Source organism: Piliocolobus tephrosceles, chromosome 3 (assembly GCF_002776525.5).
Source record: "Piliocolobus tephrosceles isolate RC106 chromosome 3, ASM277652v3, whole genome shotgun sequence".
Taxonomy (NCBI): Eukaryota; Metazoa; Chordata; class Mammalia; order Primates; family Cercopithecidae; genus Piliocolobus; species Piliocolobus tephrosceles.
This window is the reverse complement of record NC_045436.1, coordinates 135118029-135136706: the sequence shown is the minus strand read 5'-3', so window position 1 is coordinate 135136706 and position 18678 is coordinate 135118029. Positions and strand designations below refer to the sequence as shown.

At 38.8% G+C, this 18678-nt stretch overlaps 1 protein-coding gene and 1 non-coding gene across 3 annotated transcripts in view; both read right to left on the bottom strand.

Annotated features, from left to right (window-relative positions):
• The window catches only part of SCFD2 (sec1 family domain containing 2), a 479293-nt gene that overhangs the window by 371478 nt on the left and 89137 nt on the right, over positions 1-18678 (bottom strand). For both annotated transcript variants that reach the window (XM_023183117.1, XM_023183119.1), the window contains exon 4: positions 17099-17274. In XM_023183117.1, coding sequence (XP_023038885.1) covers positions 17099-17274 — 176 coding nt within the window. The remainder of the gene's footprint in view (positions 1-17098; positions 17275-18678) is intronic.
• Positions 9307-9413, bottom strand: LOC111520455. Its single transcript, XR_002724683.1, has one exon. It is a non-coding gene; the product is annotated as a U6 spliceosomal RNA (small nuclear RNA).

The window sequence follows — 18678 nt, the reverse complement described above, 5'->3', positions numbered from 1 at the left end:
AAGTTATTTGCCAGTGATTTCTGAGATTTTGGTGTACCCATCACCTGAGCAGTGTAACTGTAACCAATGTGTAGTCTTTTATCCCCCATCACACACACATCACCCCAAGTCCCCAAAGTCTACTGTATCATTCTTATGTCTTTGTGTCTTCATAGCCCTGCTCCCACTTTCGAATGAGAACATAAGATGTTTGGTTTTCCATTCCTGAGTTACTTCACTTAGAATCAATGTCTCTAATTCCATCAAGGTTGTTGCCAATGCCATTATTTCATTTCTTTTTATGGATAAGTAGTATTCCATGGTGTGTGTGTGTGTGTGTGTGTGTGTGTGTGTGTGTGTGTATCACATTTTCTTCATTCACCCATTGATTGATGGGCATTTGGGGTGGTTCCATACTTTTACAATTGCAAATTGTGCTGCTATAAACATGCATGTGTGTGCAAGTATGTTTTTTATATAATGACTTAACTTTCCTCTGGGTAGATACCTAACAGTGGGATTGCTGGGTCAAAGGATAGATCTACTTTTAGTTCTTTAAGGAATCTCCACGCTGTTTTCTACAGTGGTTGTACTAGTTTACATTCTCAATAACAGTATAAAAGTGTTCCCTTTTCACCACATCCACACCAATATCTATTTTTAAAAATTTTTTTGCTATGGCCATTCTTGCAGGAGTAAGATGGTGTCATATTGTGGTTTTCATAGGCATTTCCCTGATAATTAGTGATGTTCAGCATTTTTCCATATGCTTGTCAGCTATTTATATATCTTCTTTTGAGAATTGTCTATTCACGTCCTTAGCCCACTTTTTTTTTTTTTATTATTATACTTTAAGTTCTAGGGTACATGTGCATAACGTGCAGGTTTGTTACATATGTATACATGTGCCATGTTGGTGTGCTGCACCCATCAACTCGTCAGCACCCATCAATTCATCATTTATATCAGGTATAACTCCCCAATGCAATCCCTTCCCCCTCCCCCCTCCCCATGATAGGCCCCATTGTGTGATGTTCCCCTTCCCAAGTCCAAGTGAGCTCATTGTTCAGTTCCCACCTATGAGTGAGAACATGCGGTGTTTGGTTTTCTCTTCTTGTGATAGTTTGCTAAGAATGATGGTTTCCAGCTGCATCCATGTCCCTACAAAGGATGCAAACTCATCCTTTTTTATGGCTGCATAGTATTCCATGGTGTATATGTGCCACATTTTCTTAATCCAGTCTGTCACAGATGGACATTTGGGTTGATTCCAAGTCTTTGCTATTGTGAATAGTGCCACAATAAACATATGTGTGCATGTGTCTTTGTAGTAGCATAATTTATAATCCTTTGGGTATATACCCAGTAGTGGGATGGCTGGGTCATATGGTACATCTAGTTCTAGATCCTTGAGGAATTGCCATACTCTTTTCCATAATGGTTGAACTAGTTTACAATCCCACCAACAGTGTAAAAGTGTTCCTATTTCTCCACATCCTCTCCAACACCTGTTGTTTCCTGATTTTTTAATGATTGCCATTCTAACTGGTGTGAGATGGTATCTCATTGTGGTTTTGATTTGCATTTCTCTGATGGCGAGTGATGATGAGCATTTTTTCATGTGTCTGTTGGCTGTATGAATGTCTTCTTTTGAGAAATGTCTGTTCATATCCTTTGCCCACTTTTGGATGGGGTTGTTTGTTTTTTTCTTGTATATTTGTTTGAGTTCTTTGTAGATTCTGGATATTAGCCCTTTGTCAGATGAGTAGATTGCAAAAATTTTCTCCCATTCTGTAGGTTGCCTGTTCACTCTGATGGTAGTTTCTTTTGCTGTGCAGAAGCTCTTTAGTTTAATGAGATCCCATTTGTCAATTTTGGCTTTTGCTGCCGTTGCTTTTGGTGTTTTAGACATGAAGTCCTTGCCCATGCCTATGTCCTGAATGGTACTACCTAGATTTTCTTCTAGGGTTTTTATGGTATTAGGTCTAACATTTAAGTCTCTAATCCATCTTGAATTAATCTTCGTATAAGGAGTAAGGAAAGGATCCAGTTTCAGCTTTCTACTTATGGCTAGCCAATTTTCCCAGCACCATTTATTAAATAGGGAATCCTTTCCCCATTTCTTGTTTCTGTCAGGTTTGTCAAAGATCAGATGGTTGTAGATGTGTGGCATTATTTCTGAAGGCTCCGTTCTGTTCCATTGGTCAGTGGAATTGTTTGTTTTCTTCCGCTGATTTGTTTGAGTTTCGTGTAGATTCTGGATACTAGTCCTTGGTCAGATGTATAGACTGTAAAGATTTTCTCCCACTCTATGGGTTGTCTATTAACCCTGCTTATTATTTCTTTTGCTGTGCAGAAGCTTTTTAGTTTAATTATGTCCCATCTATTTATCTTTGTTTTTGTTGCATTTGATTTTGGATTCTTGGTCATGAAGTCTTTGCCTAAGCCAATGTCTAGAAGGTTTTTCCAATGTTATCTTCTAGAATCGTTATGGTTTCAGGTCATAGATGTAAGTCTTTGACCCATCTTGAGTTGATTTTTGTATAAGGTGAGAAATAAGGATCCAGTTTCATTCTTCTACCTGTGGCTTTCCAATTATCCCAGTACCAGTTGTTGAATAAGGTGTCTTTTCCCCACTTTGTGTTTTTGTTTGCATTTTCAAAGATCAGTTGGCTGTAAGTATTCTGGCTTTCTTTCTGGGTTCTCTACTCTGTTCCATTGGTCTATGTACCTATTTTTATATCAGAATCATGCTGTTTTGGTGGCTATGAACTTATAGGATAGTTCAAATTTGGGTAATGTGATGCCCCCAGATTTGCTCTTTTTGCTTAGTCTTGCTTTGGCTATGCAGACTCTTTTTTGGTTCCATATGAATTTTAGAATTGTTTTTTCCAGTTCTGTGAAGAATGATAGTGGTATTTTGATAGAAATTGCACTGAATTTGTAAATTGCTTTTGGCAGTATGGTCATTTTCACAATATTGATTCTACTCATCCGTGAGCATGGGATGTCTTTCCATTTGTTTGTATCGACTATTTAGTGTTTTGTAGTTTACCTTATAGAGGTCTTTCACCTCCTTGGTTAGGTATATAACCAAGTATTTTTTTGCAGCTATTATTAAGGGGTTGAGTTCTTGATTTGATTCTCAGCTTGGTTGCTGCTGGTGTATAGCAGAATATATAGTGCTGGGTAGATTTGTGTGCATTAATTTCATATCCTGAAACTTTGCTGAATTCATTTACCAGTTTTCGGAGGTTTTTGGATGAATCTTTAGGGTTTTCTAGGTATATGATCATATCATCAGCAAACAACAAGAGTTCAACTTCCTCTTTACTGATTTGGATGCCCTTTATTTCCTTCTCTTGGGGGAGTGCTCTGGCTAGGACTCCCAGTACTATGTTGAACAAAAGTGATGAGAGTGGGCATCCTTGTCTTGTTCCAGTTCTCAAGAGGAATGCTTTCAACTTTTCCCCGTTAAATATAATGTTAGCAGTGAGTTTATCATGGACAGCTTTTATTACCTTAAGGTATGTCCCTTCTATGCTGATTTTGCGGAGGGTTTTAATCATAAGGGATGCTGGATTTTGTCCAATGCTTTTTCTGCATCTATTGAGATGATCATGTGATTTTTGTTTTTAATTCTGTTTTTGTGGTGTATCACATTTATTGACTTGTGAAAGTTAAACCATCCCTCCATCCCTGGTATGACACCCAACTGATCATGGTGGATGATCTTTTTGACATGCTGGTTGACTCAGTCCACTAGTATCTTGTTGAGGATTTTTGCACATACGTTCATCAGGGATATGGTCTGTAGTTTTCTTTTTTGGTTATATCTTTTCCTGGTTTTGACATCACGGTGATACTGGCTTCACAGAATGATTTAGCAGGGATTCCCGCTTTCCTTATTGTGTGGAACCATGTCAATAGGATTGATACCAATTCTTCTTTGAATGTCTGATAAAATTGAGCTGTGAATCCATCTGGTCCTGGACTTCTTTCTGTTGGCAATTTTTTTATTGCCATTTCAATCTTGCTGTTTGTTGTTGGTCTGTTCAGAGTTTCTATATCTTCCTGGTTTAATCTAGAAGGGCTGTATATTTCCAAGAATTTATCCATCTCCTCTATGTTTTCTAGTTTATGCATGTAAAGGTGTTCATAGTAGCCTTGAACGATCTTTTGTATTTCTGTGGTATCAGTAGTAACATCTCCCATTTCATTTCTAATTGAACTTATTTGGATCTTCTCTCTTCTTTTCTTGGTTAGTATCGCTAATATTCTATCAATTTTGTTTATCTTTCCAAAGAACCAGCTTTTTGTTTCATTTATCTTTTGTGTTTTTGTTTGTTTGCTTGTTGGTTTCAATTTCATTTAGTTCTGCTCTGATCTTTGTTGTCTTTTCCTCTGCTGGGTTTGGGTTTGGTGTGTTCTTGTTTCTGTAGTTTCTTGAGATGTGACCTTAGGTTATCTAGTTGTGCTGTTTCAGACTTTTTGATGTAGGCATTTAATGCTATGAACTTTACTCTTAGCACCTTTTGCTGTATCCTAGAGTTTTTGATAGGTTGTGTCACTATTATTGTTCAGTTTAAAGACTTTTAATTAGCATCTTGATTTCATTGTTGACACAAAGATTGATTATTCAGGAGCAGGTTATTTAATTTCCATATATTTAAATGGTTTTGAGGGTTCCTTGTGGAGTTGATTTCCAATTTTATTCCACTGTGGTCTGCAAGAGTATTTACTATAATTTATATTTTCTTACATTTACTGAGACTTGTTTTGTGGCCTATCATATAGTCTATCTTGGAGAACATTCCATGTGCTGATGAATAGAATGCATATTCTGCAGTTGTTGGATAGAATGTTCTGTAAATATCTGTTAAGTCCATTTGGTGTAGGGTACAACTTAAGTCCATTGTTTCTTTGCTGACTTTCTGTCTTGATGATCTATCTACTGCTGTCAGTGGAGTATTAAAAGTCCCCCACTATTGCTGTGCTGCCATCTGTCTGATTTCTTAGGTCTAGCAGTAATTGTTTTATAAATTTGGGAGCTCCAGTGTTAGGTGCATATATATTCAGGATTGTGATATTTTCCTTTTAGATTAGTCCTTTTATCATTATATAATGTCCCTCTTTGTTTTTTTAACTGCTATTGCTTTAAGGTTTGTTTTGTCTGATATAAGAATAGCTATTCCAGTCGGGCGCGGTGGCTCAAGCCTGTAATCCCAGCACTTTGGGAGGCCGAGACGGGTGGATCATGAGGTCAGGAGATCGAGACCATCCTGGCTAACATGGTGAAACCCCATCTCTACTAAAAAATACAAAAAACTGGCTGGGCGAGGTGGCGGGCGCCTGTAGTCCCAGCTACTCGGGAGGCTGAGGCAGGAGAATGGCGTAAACCCGGGAGGCAGAGCTTGCAGTGAGCTGAGATCCGGCCACTGCACTCCAGCCTGGGCGACAGAGCGAGACTCCGTCTCAAAAAAAAGAAAAAAAAATAATAGCTATTCCTGCTCACTTTTGGTGTCCATTTGCATGGAATATCTTTTTCTACCCCTTTACCTTAAGTTTATGTGAGTCCTTACGTGTTAGGTGAGTCTCCTGAAGACAGCACAAACTTGGTTGGTGAATTCTTATCCATTCTGCCATTCTGTATCTTTTAAGTGGAGCATTTAGGCCATTTTCATTCAAAGGTAGTATTAAGGTGTGAGGTACTATTCTATTCATCACGCTATTTGTTGCCTGAATGTCTTGTTTTTGTTTTTTGTTTTTGTTTTCATTGTGTTATTGACCTATATATAGGTCCTGTGAGATTTATGCTTTAAGGAGGTTCTATTTTGGTGTATTGCAAGAATTTGTTTCAAGATTTAGAGCTCCTTTCAGCAGTCTTGTAGTGCTGGCTTGCTAGTGGTGAATTCTTTCAGCATTTGTTTGTCTGGAAAAAACTGTATCTTTCCTTCATTTATGAAGCTTAGTTTTGCTGGAGACAAAATTATTGGCTTATAATTTTTTTTTTTTTTTATGTGGGCTAAAAGTAGAACCCCAATCCCTTCTAGCTTGTTGGATTTCTGCTGAGAAATCTGCTGTTACTCTGATAGGTTTTCCTTTATACGTTACCTGATGCTTTTGCTTCAGAGCTCTTAAGATTCTTTCCTTTGTCTTGATTTTAGATAATCTGATGACTATGTGCCTAGGCAATTATCTTTTTGTGATGAATTTCCCAGATGTTCTTTAAGCTTCTGGTGTTTGGACGTCTAGATCTCTAGCAAGGCTGGGAAGTTTTCCTCAATTATTCCCTCAAATATGTTTTCCAAACTTTTACATTTCTCTTCTTCCTTAGGAAAAACAATTATCTTAGGTTTTGATACTTAACATACTCCCAAGTTTCTTGGAGGCTTTGTTCATTTTTTTTTAATTCTCTTTTCTTTGTCTTTGATGGATTGGGTTAATTAGAAAGCCTTGTCTTCAAGCTCTGAAGTTCTTTCTTCTGCTTGTTCAATTTTATTGCTGAGACTTTCCAGTGCATTTTTCATTTCTCTAAGTGTGTCTTTGATTTTCAGAAGTTGTGGTTGTTTTTTATTTATGCTATCTATTTCACTGAATATTTTTCCTTTCATATCCTGTATCAATGTTTTTAATTTCTTTAAGTTGGACTTCACCTTTCTCTGGCATCTCCTTGATTAGCTTAATAATCGACCTTCTCATTTCTTTTTCTGGAAATTCAGAGATTTCATCTTGGTTTGTGTTTGGACAAACGGAGGCAAGATGGTGCAGTTCCGGGTTCTTCACCATCAACTTTCCTGCGCCAGGGAAAGACACCGGTGGACTGCCCAGGTGCAACCCGACCTCCAAGGGAGAAAAACCAGAACCGCCTAGCCACGCCTACCGCCCCCGCCCCTGACCCGCCTATGTCCCGCCCACTGCCCTCCCACTTCCCTGCGCAGGACATAAAAGCCGCTCCTGGCGGGGCCTGGTGGGAACTTCCTCAGCCCCTCCTTATGAGCGGGACCCAGGAACCTCGTCAGAGAACGCCAGAGGGAACTTCCTCAGCCCCTCCTCATATGCAGGACCAAGGAACCTCCTCGAGAACGCCGGAGCGACTTCATCGGCCTCCACCGCCGGAGACGGGTGAACCTCGCTTCCTCCTTCACATTGGCTTGTAAATAAAGTTTTTTTTGCCTTGCCTAGGTGCCTTTTCTCTGGCATTTGCTCTGGGGGTCGCATTAAAGCAAATCAGTTTGGATTGCTGGTAAGCTAATGTGATCTTTTGGGGGTGTTAAAGAACCTTGTTTTGTCATATTACCAGAATTGTTTTTCTGGTTCCTTCCCATTTGGGTAAACTATGTCAGAGTGAAGATCTGGGACTCAGGGCTGCTGTTCAGATTCTTTCATCTCATGGGATGCTCCCTTGATGAAGTGTTCTTTCTCTTCCCCTAGGAATGGGGCTTCCTGAGAGCTGCACTGCAGTGATCATTTTTGCTCTTGTGGGTCTAGCCAACCAGTGGAGCTACCAAGCTTCAGGCTGGTACTGGGAAGTGTCTGCAAAGAGTTCTGTGATGTGATCCATCTTCAGGTCTTTCAGTCATGGATACCAGCACCTGCTCCAGTGAAGGTAGTGGGAGAGTGAAGTGGACTCTGTGAGGGTCCTTGATTGTATTTTTGTTTAGTGCACTGCTTTTTTGTTGGTTGGCCTCCAGCCAGGAGGTGACGCTTTCAAGTGTGCATCAGCTGCAGTACTATAGGAGGATGCAAACTTGCCCTAGGGTTGCCTGGTTAAGTATTCATGTTTTTCAGACAGTAAACAGGGACATAGAGCTCCCAAGAGATTATATCCTTTGTCTTTGGCAACCAGGGCTGGTAGAGAAAGACCACCAGGTGGGAGCAGGAATAGGTGTGTCTGAGCTCAGACTCTGCTTGGGCAAGGCTTGCTGCAGCTACTGTGGGAGATGGTGGTGCGGATCCCAGGCCAATGGAATTATGTTCCCGGGGGATTATGGCTGCCTCTGCTGAATCACATAGATCACCAGGGAAAAGGGGTAAAGTCAGCAGTCACAGGTTTCACCCCGCTCCCATGTAGACCACAGTCCTAAAGGCTGGTCTCAAGAAAGCAAGCAGACTCAGTTTTTCGGCATCTCAGGGAGCCTGCAGTGGTGATTCAGTTCCTCCAAATGGTCTGTGCATTCTCTCAGCTTTCCTGGCATGTTCCTGCAGTAGTTCTTGGAGCAGAAGTTCATGATGTGAATCTCCACACACTGCTCTGTCTGAGTGGGAGCTGCAAGCTAGTCCTGCCTCCTATCTGCCATTTTAATCCAAATCTCCATAGATACATTTGCAAGTGACAATACACCATGCTGCCAAATGACTCTGAATAGCAAGGCCCAGAGAGAAGCAGAGTGGTGGAAACTTCTTCCTAGAAAAATTCAATCCTAATTATAAATGGCTAAAAAGAAGGCATTATAAAACAGAACCTCCCAGGGTGTTGGTGAAGTCAGGAACAGCACTAAAATGAGCCATCATATTTCCAAGCCAAGCCATATGGCGTGAGAGCTAGCAGAGGCACTAGAGGACTTAGAAAGTAAAATCTGCCAATGTATTATAAAATTAGCAGATATACTATTACTTAGATTAGGTAAACTTGACTGGCTATAGAAAGATATTGTCTAACATTCAACATATTTTTAAAAAAACAATCCTACCCATTAAAAACTACTTTGGCAGCCAATAAAATAGATGCCTACTTTTTATTGCAAAGAGATAAAATTTTAAACTAAAGCTATATTTTACCTCAATTTTCTTGAATGGCTTTATAACTCATTTATATTTTATTTAAAAACCATTTTCTAAGCTGGAGTGCTTTAATTTAAAGTATACATTCTACCTAAAGAAATAACTGGAGATGAATATATTACATATATATTTTTATAAAGTATATGTTTAGGAAGTAGGAAGTTTAAACACAACTGCTTCCTTAATACATAGTTTGCTATCATTTTATTACCACAATAAGTTATAGTCAATAAAAGGTTTTCTTCCTTGTATTACTCTTCAGTGATTTTATAGAGAGGAAATCAGATGTTGGGCAGCATTCAAGAATACATATTACTTTTCAATGTTCTCACTTTATGATACCTTGATTTTATCCCACAAAATCTTTTCTGGGGTTTCAAAGTTCTCTGAATCCAATGAGGATTATATTTATTAGTATTACCACTCACACCAATACACCATGCCATTTTTTAAGACAAGCAGAAAAAGTATAAGGCTTAAAAATTCATAATGGGTTTGCTAATGCACAATTTTTCTTTAATTTTTACTTTTATTCTAGATTTTAAAAATGCGAAATGCTTCACGAATTTGCATGTCATCCTTCTGCAGGAGCCATGCTAATCTTTTCTGTATCATTCCAATTTTAGTATATGTGCTGCCAAAGAAAGCACCTAAGGCACAATTTAGAGGGTCATTTATTTGCTATGGTATAAACATACCTATGAAATAACTGCTTTCTTTTCCTTTTTTCCCTTTTTTTTTTTGAGACAGGGTCACCGAGGCTGGAATGCAGTGGTGCAATTATGGCTTGCTGCAGCTTTGACCTCTTGGGCTCAAGTGATCCTCTTGCCTCAGCCTCCTGAGTAGCTGGGACCACAGGCATGCACCACCACACCAAGCTATTTTTTTTTTTTTTCATTTTTAATATAGACAAGGTCTTACTATGTTGCCCAGACTGGTCTTGAACTCCTGGCCTCAAGTAATCCTCCTGCCTCAGGATTGCAGGTGTGAGCCACCAGGTCTGGCCAATAAATTTTTAATGGGAAAAAAAGTTTTTTTCTTGTGATGACTAGCATAAAAACTTCAGCCATCCATTGCAGAAAAAGTGGGCTTTAAATCAAGATTTAAAGAAAAATACTGTCAAACATTATCAAACAGTAAATATAAAAAGATAGTACCATTTTTCTAAGTGACAAACTCATTTTTCCTTAATAAATTTTAATTTAGGATACCAAAATCTAGGTGAGAATATATTAAAGGCAATCTTCACATAAAATAAGACAGCATTTGTAATATTTTTGACCCAGCTGAAAGAATAATGACTATTTATTGAGGATTTACTGTACTTAGTTCTGTATTAATACATATATAGTCTCACTCAATCCTGACAATAACACTACGAGATAGATGCTTTATTCTTAGCTATGTATTAATTAGTTATGTATTAATACACATATAATCTCAGTCAATCCTGACAATAACACTATGAGGTAGATATTTTATTTTTCCTTAGATGAGGAAACTAAGCCAAACTCTCTTGCTATACTACAAGAAAGGAATTCTTCATACTTTATACCCTTTCACCAAATTAAATGAATTTTTACTTTAATTAAAAGAAGGCAAAGCTACTTTGTGAAAACACTAATTGAATCATAAACATATCCATGATCAGTTTAAACTTGTTCTTTTCTACACTTTAAATTTGAAGCAAAATCAGAATTATTTTATAACTAGCACACATGTATTCAATGCCTAAAACACTGTCTGTGATATTGGATCCAGCAAGAGAAAAAAGGAGTCATGAAGATGTTTTATCTCCTTCGGCTTTTCAAATTGTACTCACTGCTAACAAATATTAGATTTTCCCCAACAATACTCAAAAAGGTTTCTCTTTTGAGCATATAATATTATCTTTAGAAATTAAACGTATAAATCTATTGTTTCCAGGAGTGTAAGTCCAACACAAATCTTACAAATCATCCTCAAGTCTCTTGCTGACTAGTCTTTAGATCACCAAAACCACTGTAAGTAGAAGAAATGCAGTAACCTATTTTTAATTATAGATTTCTAAGACCGATTTCTTTTTTTTAAATAAGGTTGTCTATAACGTTACTTAAAGTAATGTTACCATAAAGTAAACATTGACATTTCAGTGATGGAGGCCTGGTAGAAAGTGTTGGAAATGAGTCTCCCAAGAAATAAACAATTCTCAACATTAGCTGAAATTTCTTGGTGGCTCCCAAGCCCTTGGGGAAAAATGAAAGGTTGTCCTCACGCTCAAAATAAACACAAATGCCCTATTTTCAAACCAAAGTCTGTAAAAGGGGCAGCTGCCCATATATTATTACTTGTTAAACTAATGGATGAGTATACACTACGTAAAGTAAGCACATTCATAAACCAAGAGCATTCCGATGATCAGTTTATACATTCACCTATGCTAAAACCCTAACTTGTAAGGACCCAGAAGTGACTGAGAACACAGTACTGGTCAGGGTGATATGCAATTATGCTAGGAGTAGGATTTTAGTATTTTAAATGTTTACTTCTTTTCCCCAATCTTACTTATTTATTTATTTAAGAGATTGGGCAGAGGCAAGGGGGTCTCTCTATATTGCCAAGCTGGAGCACAGTGGCTATTCACAGGCCACTGCAGCCTCAAATTCCTGACTTTGAGTCATCCTCCTACTTCGGCCTCCTGAGTACCTGAAACTACAGATGTGTACCACTATGCCTGGAGTTCCTCAGTCTTTCAATTCTTTCTTTAGTTGTTGAAAGAACCACACCAATTACCATGATTGCATCTAATAGTCTAAGAGTCTAATATGGAACAAAAGATTCCAAATATTAATTACAAATAAAAAATGGCTTAGAATTAATATGTCAAGTTTCTTCAGAAACCTTTAGTAAGCTTATCTAGAAAGATTATCATTCTCAGGAGAAAATCTCTGCATAGCCTTGTTTTGAACCAATTTTATGAGATTTTGTAGTGGGGCTCACTTTAGAGGACATGTGATATAGACAGCAGCAGGGTGAAGAGATTGTCCATACGGTAGGGCAGGGGGAATGAAGGAGGTCACAATAGTGGCTTTGGGCAGGTTATCAGAGCCCATGAGTATAAAGAAGGTGTCCACAGGGGAGACAATGGTAGCCCAGGGCATGGTGTCAGAGCCAGAGCCAGGTGAGGCGGGCATTAGTGCATGGGGGAGGAAGAGTTTCACAGGGGTTGTTGGAATCCAAGGGGATGGAAAGGGCATCCAGGTGGAAGGTGGTGGAAGTGAGGATCCATGGCAGGGGATCAGAACCTGAGCAAGGTAAGGATGGTGGCCACACGACTACCAGGACCCAAGTGGAGTGAAGAGGACATCTCGAAGGGATGGGGAGGCTGGAGGAGAGGGGAGAATGCAGCAGCAGCCCTGCATGGGTTGCCAGAACCAAAGCAGGTCAGAAAGGTATCCAGGTGGAGGTTGAGGGATAACAACATCCCAGGATGCAGTGTAGGACACTAAGCAGGTGAGGGTGGCCAAAGAGAGCAGTAGCAATGGTAGTGACTTGGCACAAAGTGTCAGAGCCTGCAGAATGAGGAGGGCATCTGTGCCTTAGGAGCCACAGTGTGGGCTTAGTGTGGGGTGCTGGAACCCGAGAGGCCTGAGGAGGGCCTCTATGAAGAAGGCAGAGGTAGAGGCAGCACAGAGATGTCAGAGCTCAATAGAGGTAGAAGAGCATCCCCACAGGGAGGTTTCCACAAGGGTACCTCTGTATGAAGTGAGAGAGAACATCCGTGTGGGCTTGGAGCAGGAAGAGAGAGCCCAGGTGAGGTGAGGAGGCATCCACGCCACGGGGCAGCAGCTCTACTGGAAGATTAGTTACACACAGTGGGGACTGATAAAGTAATTAAATATGTCGAGGATAATGGGAGATAAGTTCCTCACTGTCAGAGACGGGAGGTACAACTATGGAAAGGGGGAAAACTAGAATGAACCATGTGCTATTAGGTTAGAGCTATGATATTAAACCAGATGCAGTGGCTCATGCCTGTAATCCCAACATTTTGGTAGGCCGAGGTGGGAGGAGCACTTGAGTCCAGGAGTTTGAGACCAGCCTGGGCAACATAGAAAGATCCCATTTCTACAAAAAATAAAAAATAAAAATGAGGCCGGGCGCGGTGGCTCAAGCCTGTAATCCCAGCACTTTGGGAGGCCGAGACGGGCGGATCACAAGGTCAGGAGATCGAGACCATCCTGGCTAATACGGTGAAACCCCGTCTCTAATAGAAAATACAAAAAAAAAAACTAGCCGGGCGACGAGGCGGGCGCCTGTAGTCCCAGCTACTCGGGAGGCTGAGACAGGAGAATGGCGTGAACCCGGGAGGTGGAGCTTGCAGTGAGCTGAGATCCGGCCACTGCACTCCAGCCTGGGCGGCAGAGCAAGACTCCGTCTCAAAAAAATAAAAAAATAAAAATGAGCCAGGAGTGCTAGTGCACTCCTGTATTCAGGAGGCAGAGGTGGGAGGATCACTTGAGTCCAGGATGTCGAGGCTACACTGAGTAGTGATCACGCCACTGCACTCAATCTGGGTGACAGAGTGAGACCCTGTCTCAGAAAAAGAAGAAAAAGAACTATGAAAGCAATATAAGCTCAGAGTTTTTAATGAAGACAGACATAAAGACAGTGATAGAGATAGAAATATGTTTTAAAATGGTATAATTGGTAAATTCACAATCATTGTGAGTAATTTAAACTCATCTCTGACAGAAGATAAATCAAAGCGATAAAGAACTGAAGAAATTAGGCTGGGCACGGTGGCTCAAGCCTGTAATCCCAGCACTTTGGGAGGCCGAGATGGGCGGATCACGAGGTTGGGAGATCGAGACCATCCTGGCTAACACGGTGAAACCCCGTCTCTACTAAAAAAATACAAAAAACTAGCTGGGCGAGGTGGCGGGCGTTTGTGGTCCCAGCTACTCGGGAGGCTGAGGCAGGAGAATGGCGTAAACCCGGGAGGCGGAGCTTGCAGTGAGCTGAAATCCGGCCACTGCACTCCAGCCTGGGTGACAGAGCGAGACTCTGTCTCAAAAAAAAAAAAAAAAAAAAGAACTGAAGAAATTATAGTTTTGAATCACTTGATTATTATTACTTATATTATTATTATTATAATTATAAATATCAACAACAAAGCGATAGGTCCAGGTTATTTTTTGGAAGTATTTTACTTTTAAGTAACTGATAATTCCTGTTTTAAACAAATAGAGAATAGAAAAAGAAAACTCATCCTAACTGACTTTACCAAACTATTATAATCTTTTTTGGAAAACAAGACCATGGCAGAACAATAAAGAAAAAATATAGGCCAGGTGCAGTGGCTCATGCCTATAATCCCAACACTTTGGGAGGCCAAGGTAGGCAGATCACTTGAGGTCAGAAGTTCGAGACCAGCATGGCCAAAGTGGCGAAATCCCATCTCTACATACAAAAATTAGCTGGATGTGGGGATGTGGCAGCACACACCTGTAATTCCAGCTATTCAGGAGGCTGACATGGGAATATCACTTGAACCCGGGAGGTGGAGGTTGCAGTCAACTGAGATCACACCACTGCACTCCAACCTGGGTGACAGAGCAAGACCTGTCTCAAAAAAAGAAAGAAAAAAAATCCTAATTTCACCTATGAGCATAAATGCAAATTTCTATGGAAAATGTGTGTGTGTGTGTGTGTGCATATGTTTACATGTGTGAGTGTATGTGTGTGTGAGAACAAGTTGAATTAATCCCAGGAATGCAATGAAGATTATTTAGCATTAAAAAAGTTATAAACAAATTCACCACATTAACAGATTAAGGGAGAAAAACTATATAGTCATTTAAAAAATTAGTAATCTGCATTAAACAAAATGTAACACTAATGTATCACTAAAAAAAAAAAAAAAAAAAAAAAAAGCAAACTAGGATTAGGAAGAAACTTCCTCAGTCTGATTAAAAACAAAACAAAACCTCAGCAAACATAATACTTAATGGTAACATTTTGGAATATTTTCTTTAAAGTCAGGAATAAGATGAAGATGCCTGTTAGCATGACTCTTACTGAAAAAGGGCCTAGTATGCCTGGTCAATGCACTATGAAAGACACTTGGTATCAAGTGTGGAAACGAAGAAACAAAACTGACTTTATTCACAGATAATATTCTTGCCCACACAGAAGACCCAGGACAATCAATGAATAACAACCAGAAATAAGAAAACAAGTATCATTACAAAATGCAAGGTGTTGGATCCATGATCACTATTCACAAGTCAAGATATTCCTACATGCCAACAATAAACTGGAAAATTAAATTTTAAAAATTCAATTCATAATAGCATTAAAATCCTTAAAATACTCATGAATAAAAGCATAAAACTGAACATATGATTTAAAAGCACTGTGATGGATAAACTGACAACTAGAACAAACTAAAAACTGGGAATAAACCACTTTTATTTGGGATCTTAGTATATTACATATTAATGGGAAAAAAGATGAGTGTATTTTGGCTCCAAATAACAGAAAACCAATCACCTTAAACAAAAATTATCATCTCACAAAACAAGATATTTTGAGGTAAGGCTCATAGCCATCACTAAGGATTCAGAAAGTTTTTTTTTTTTCTTTTTGCCTTGATAGGAAAAGTACATAATGAAGAAATAAGCTCCTTCTTCTGCCTCTTGATGTATGTTTGTGACATTTTAGACATTCTGGGATAATGAAGGGAGCTCACTGACATCCTGAAGAGGACACAGCTTTTAGCCTTATCTGGTTCAACATTTTTGGCAATCTTTGGTAAACTCAACAATATATAACAGGAGACATATTCCAGAGTATTCACTGCATAATTCTTCCTAATCTCACATACACACACACACACACACACATACACACACACACACACACGGGCACAAATGCAACAGCCTAACTAAACATCAGTAGAGATTGCATAAATAAATTGTATATTTACGATGTGCTTTAAAGGAATGAGCTAGATCTACATACATCACTGTATTTATTTATTTATTTATTTATTTATTTATTTATTTATTTATTTATTTATTTTTGAGACGGAGTCTCCCTCTGTCACCCAGGTTTAAGTGCAGTGGCACAATCTCAGCTCAATGCAACCTCCACCTCCCGGGTTCAAGAAATTCTCCTGCCTAAGCCTCCCGAGTAGCCTCCTGAGTATAGATGACCACCACCACACCCAGCAAATTTTTATATTTTCAGTAGAGACAGGATTTTGCCATGTTGGCCAGGCTGGTCTCAAACTCCTGACCTCAAGTGATCCGCCCGTCTCAGCCTCCCAAAGTGCTGGGATTATAGGTGTGAGCCACTGCACCTAGCCCACCACTTTGGATTATCTTAAAAATAGAAACTTGAGAGAAAAAAGCAAGCTATTTAGGGATATTTATAGTATAATATCACTTATATAAAATTAAAATCTATAGCATAAATGCTCTATATTATTTATGAAAAAGTAAATATTTAATAAAAATGTAAAAACAACAAATTGAGCTTGTAATTATCTCTAGGGAAAGAAAAAGGAAAATCAAATTAGAGATGGTTATATAGTATCAAGAATGCTTCAACTTTATCTCTAGTTTTATTTCTTTAATGAAAAAGGATCCATGATAGATATGAAAATAATGATAAATCATATTGAGTCTAAGTGGAAAGTTTATAGATACTCGTCGTTTTAGTACATTTATGCTTTATAATCCTCTATCCCTTTTTAAAGTACTGTATAATTTAAAAAAATACTTTATAATTTTAAAAAATACATACTACATATTTTTTGAAAAGTTTCCCATGAAAATATTTCATCGGTCATGAAAAGTTCCTATCCCACATACAAATATCTGTATAAACACTACAAATGGAGATCACTTCCTTCATTTTTTACTAAACGCCATTTTAAGGCACATGCTGTGTGTTGCTTGAGGACTAGAAACTAGGTAATGTCAGAGGAAATGTGAATAGTAGTAATATGTTACAGAAAAAGTAGCAAGGATCAAATAAAGACACCATGAAGAGCGAGAAAGGTCCAAATGGCATAAAATTGAAAGAGGTTTCCAGAGGTTAGTTCAATGATCAAAAAACATCCTTAGTATTGAATGAGAAGCCAAAGACATTACTGTCAAAATATTTTTTAAACAGGTGTGAAAAAAGTTTCTACTTAAACTTTAACTCGGGGGCACTTAGAGCATATGAAGCAGGGCACATGTCAACAATATGATTTATTACTAAGGCTATAATAAATGTCAAAGTTTTTCCCTGGAAATCAAAACATTAATTATTAAGATCCCATGAAGTACCCACAGCAACGTACCTGAAGAAGGAGTCTTTCAAAAGCAAGAAAGTTGTCCCACTTGGCAGTCTGTGGGTGTTTCAACGTTTGAGCTGTGGCCAGCCCAAGCTGGAGGAGCCCACAGTGATTCATTAGAGCTTTGAGGTTGTTCTTGAAGAGCTGAATATAGGACATGAGCTGTCCTGGTGTGACTCTCCCTGGAAAAACATAAGAATTTATCAGTGTACCCTTTTCTGGGAATAGTACAAATAACGACAAGGATTCCATTAATAACACCACTGTCTTGTATTTGGGCAGAACATCAGAGTTGACTACAAGCTTTCCTAAGCTATTGTGATTCTTACAACTATATAGTGACAAGAGTAAAATTGGTACTATTATTAATACTTGCATTTTGCAAGTAAAGAAACAGTGATGTTAGTTAAGGGATCTGATCAAGGTCATATTGCTAGTAGAATTCATTTTATCATTATGTAATACTCTGTAAATAAGTTTTCAAATAAAGTCATATAAATAAATATTTGTTGAGCTCAACTTGGAGTACCTCTTTACGACATACGACATAGCAATCTAAGAGGGAAAAAGGTATGATTTCTAGTTGTGTGTGTATATACATAAAAGATGAGAAATTGGTTATGACTGTACCTAAAACTTTACCACTGATATCAGTGAGTTCATGACAATATTCATGAGGATAAAAGCAGTTACACGGAACAAAAATGTATCAAGAACTAGGGCGGCAGAACCACTGGAAGAGGAGGTATCAGAAGAAAAGGCTGGTGTGGGTAACAGCACATTTGCTACAATGGTCACCTACATTTAGGACAAGAGAGTCCACATCATAAAAGGACAGAGACTGTACAAAACACATGTACATCTACAAACACACAAACTGTTGAGGATTCACTCCTTCAGAGCCCCTAACTCCAAGTTTTGCCGGTAGCAGTCTTTCCACTGAGTCTCCTCCCACTCTCCAGTCTATGAAATTTCATTCCTGCCATTCCTCCATGCTATGCGCAAAGCTCCTGGACACTAGATTCTCCCCACCAGGCAAGAAGGCAATGGGGCCAAACATAGATGTAAGCCAAGTAATTCATTCCTATGTTTCACCCACGCCATGTTTGTGGGTTGTTCTTTGATACTGAAATCCAAGTTTATTTGCTTGTTATAACTAGGTTTTTAAATATTTGGCAATGAAACCACCTGCATTTATTTAGCATTTTACACAATGCTTACACAAACACACCCTTTACTGATTCTCATGGCAACCCCTTGAGGTAGCAAACGAGGCTTGTGCTGCGTCTATTAGCCCTGCCGGACGTGCTAAGAACACAATGTCTTACCCAGTGCTAAATGGCAGATACTACTTAATAAATGGTTTTTGCTAAAAGTAAAGAACTTGCCACATGAAACTCAAAAGCCTACAACATATCTTTCTATCTTTTCATTAATTTTTTGAAGAGATTAAGAATGTTTAAGTTCTTCATTACCAGTTTATCAGGGTAAGCATTTAAAGAAAAAGAACAGTGGGAATGATAAGTAGGAGGGTGAGTCTCACGAGTTTCTTTGGTCCCTTGGTAAAGCATGGGTTTGCTCCCGAT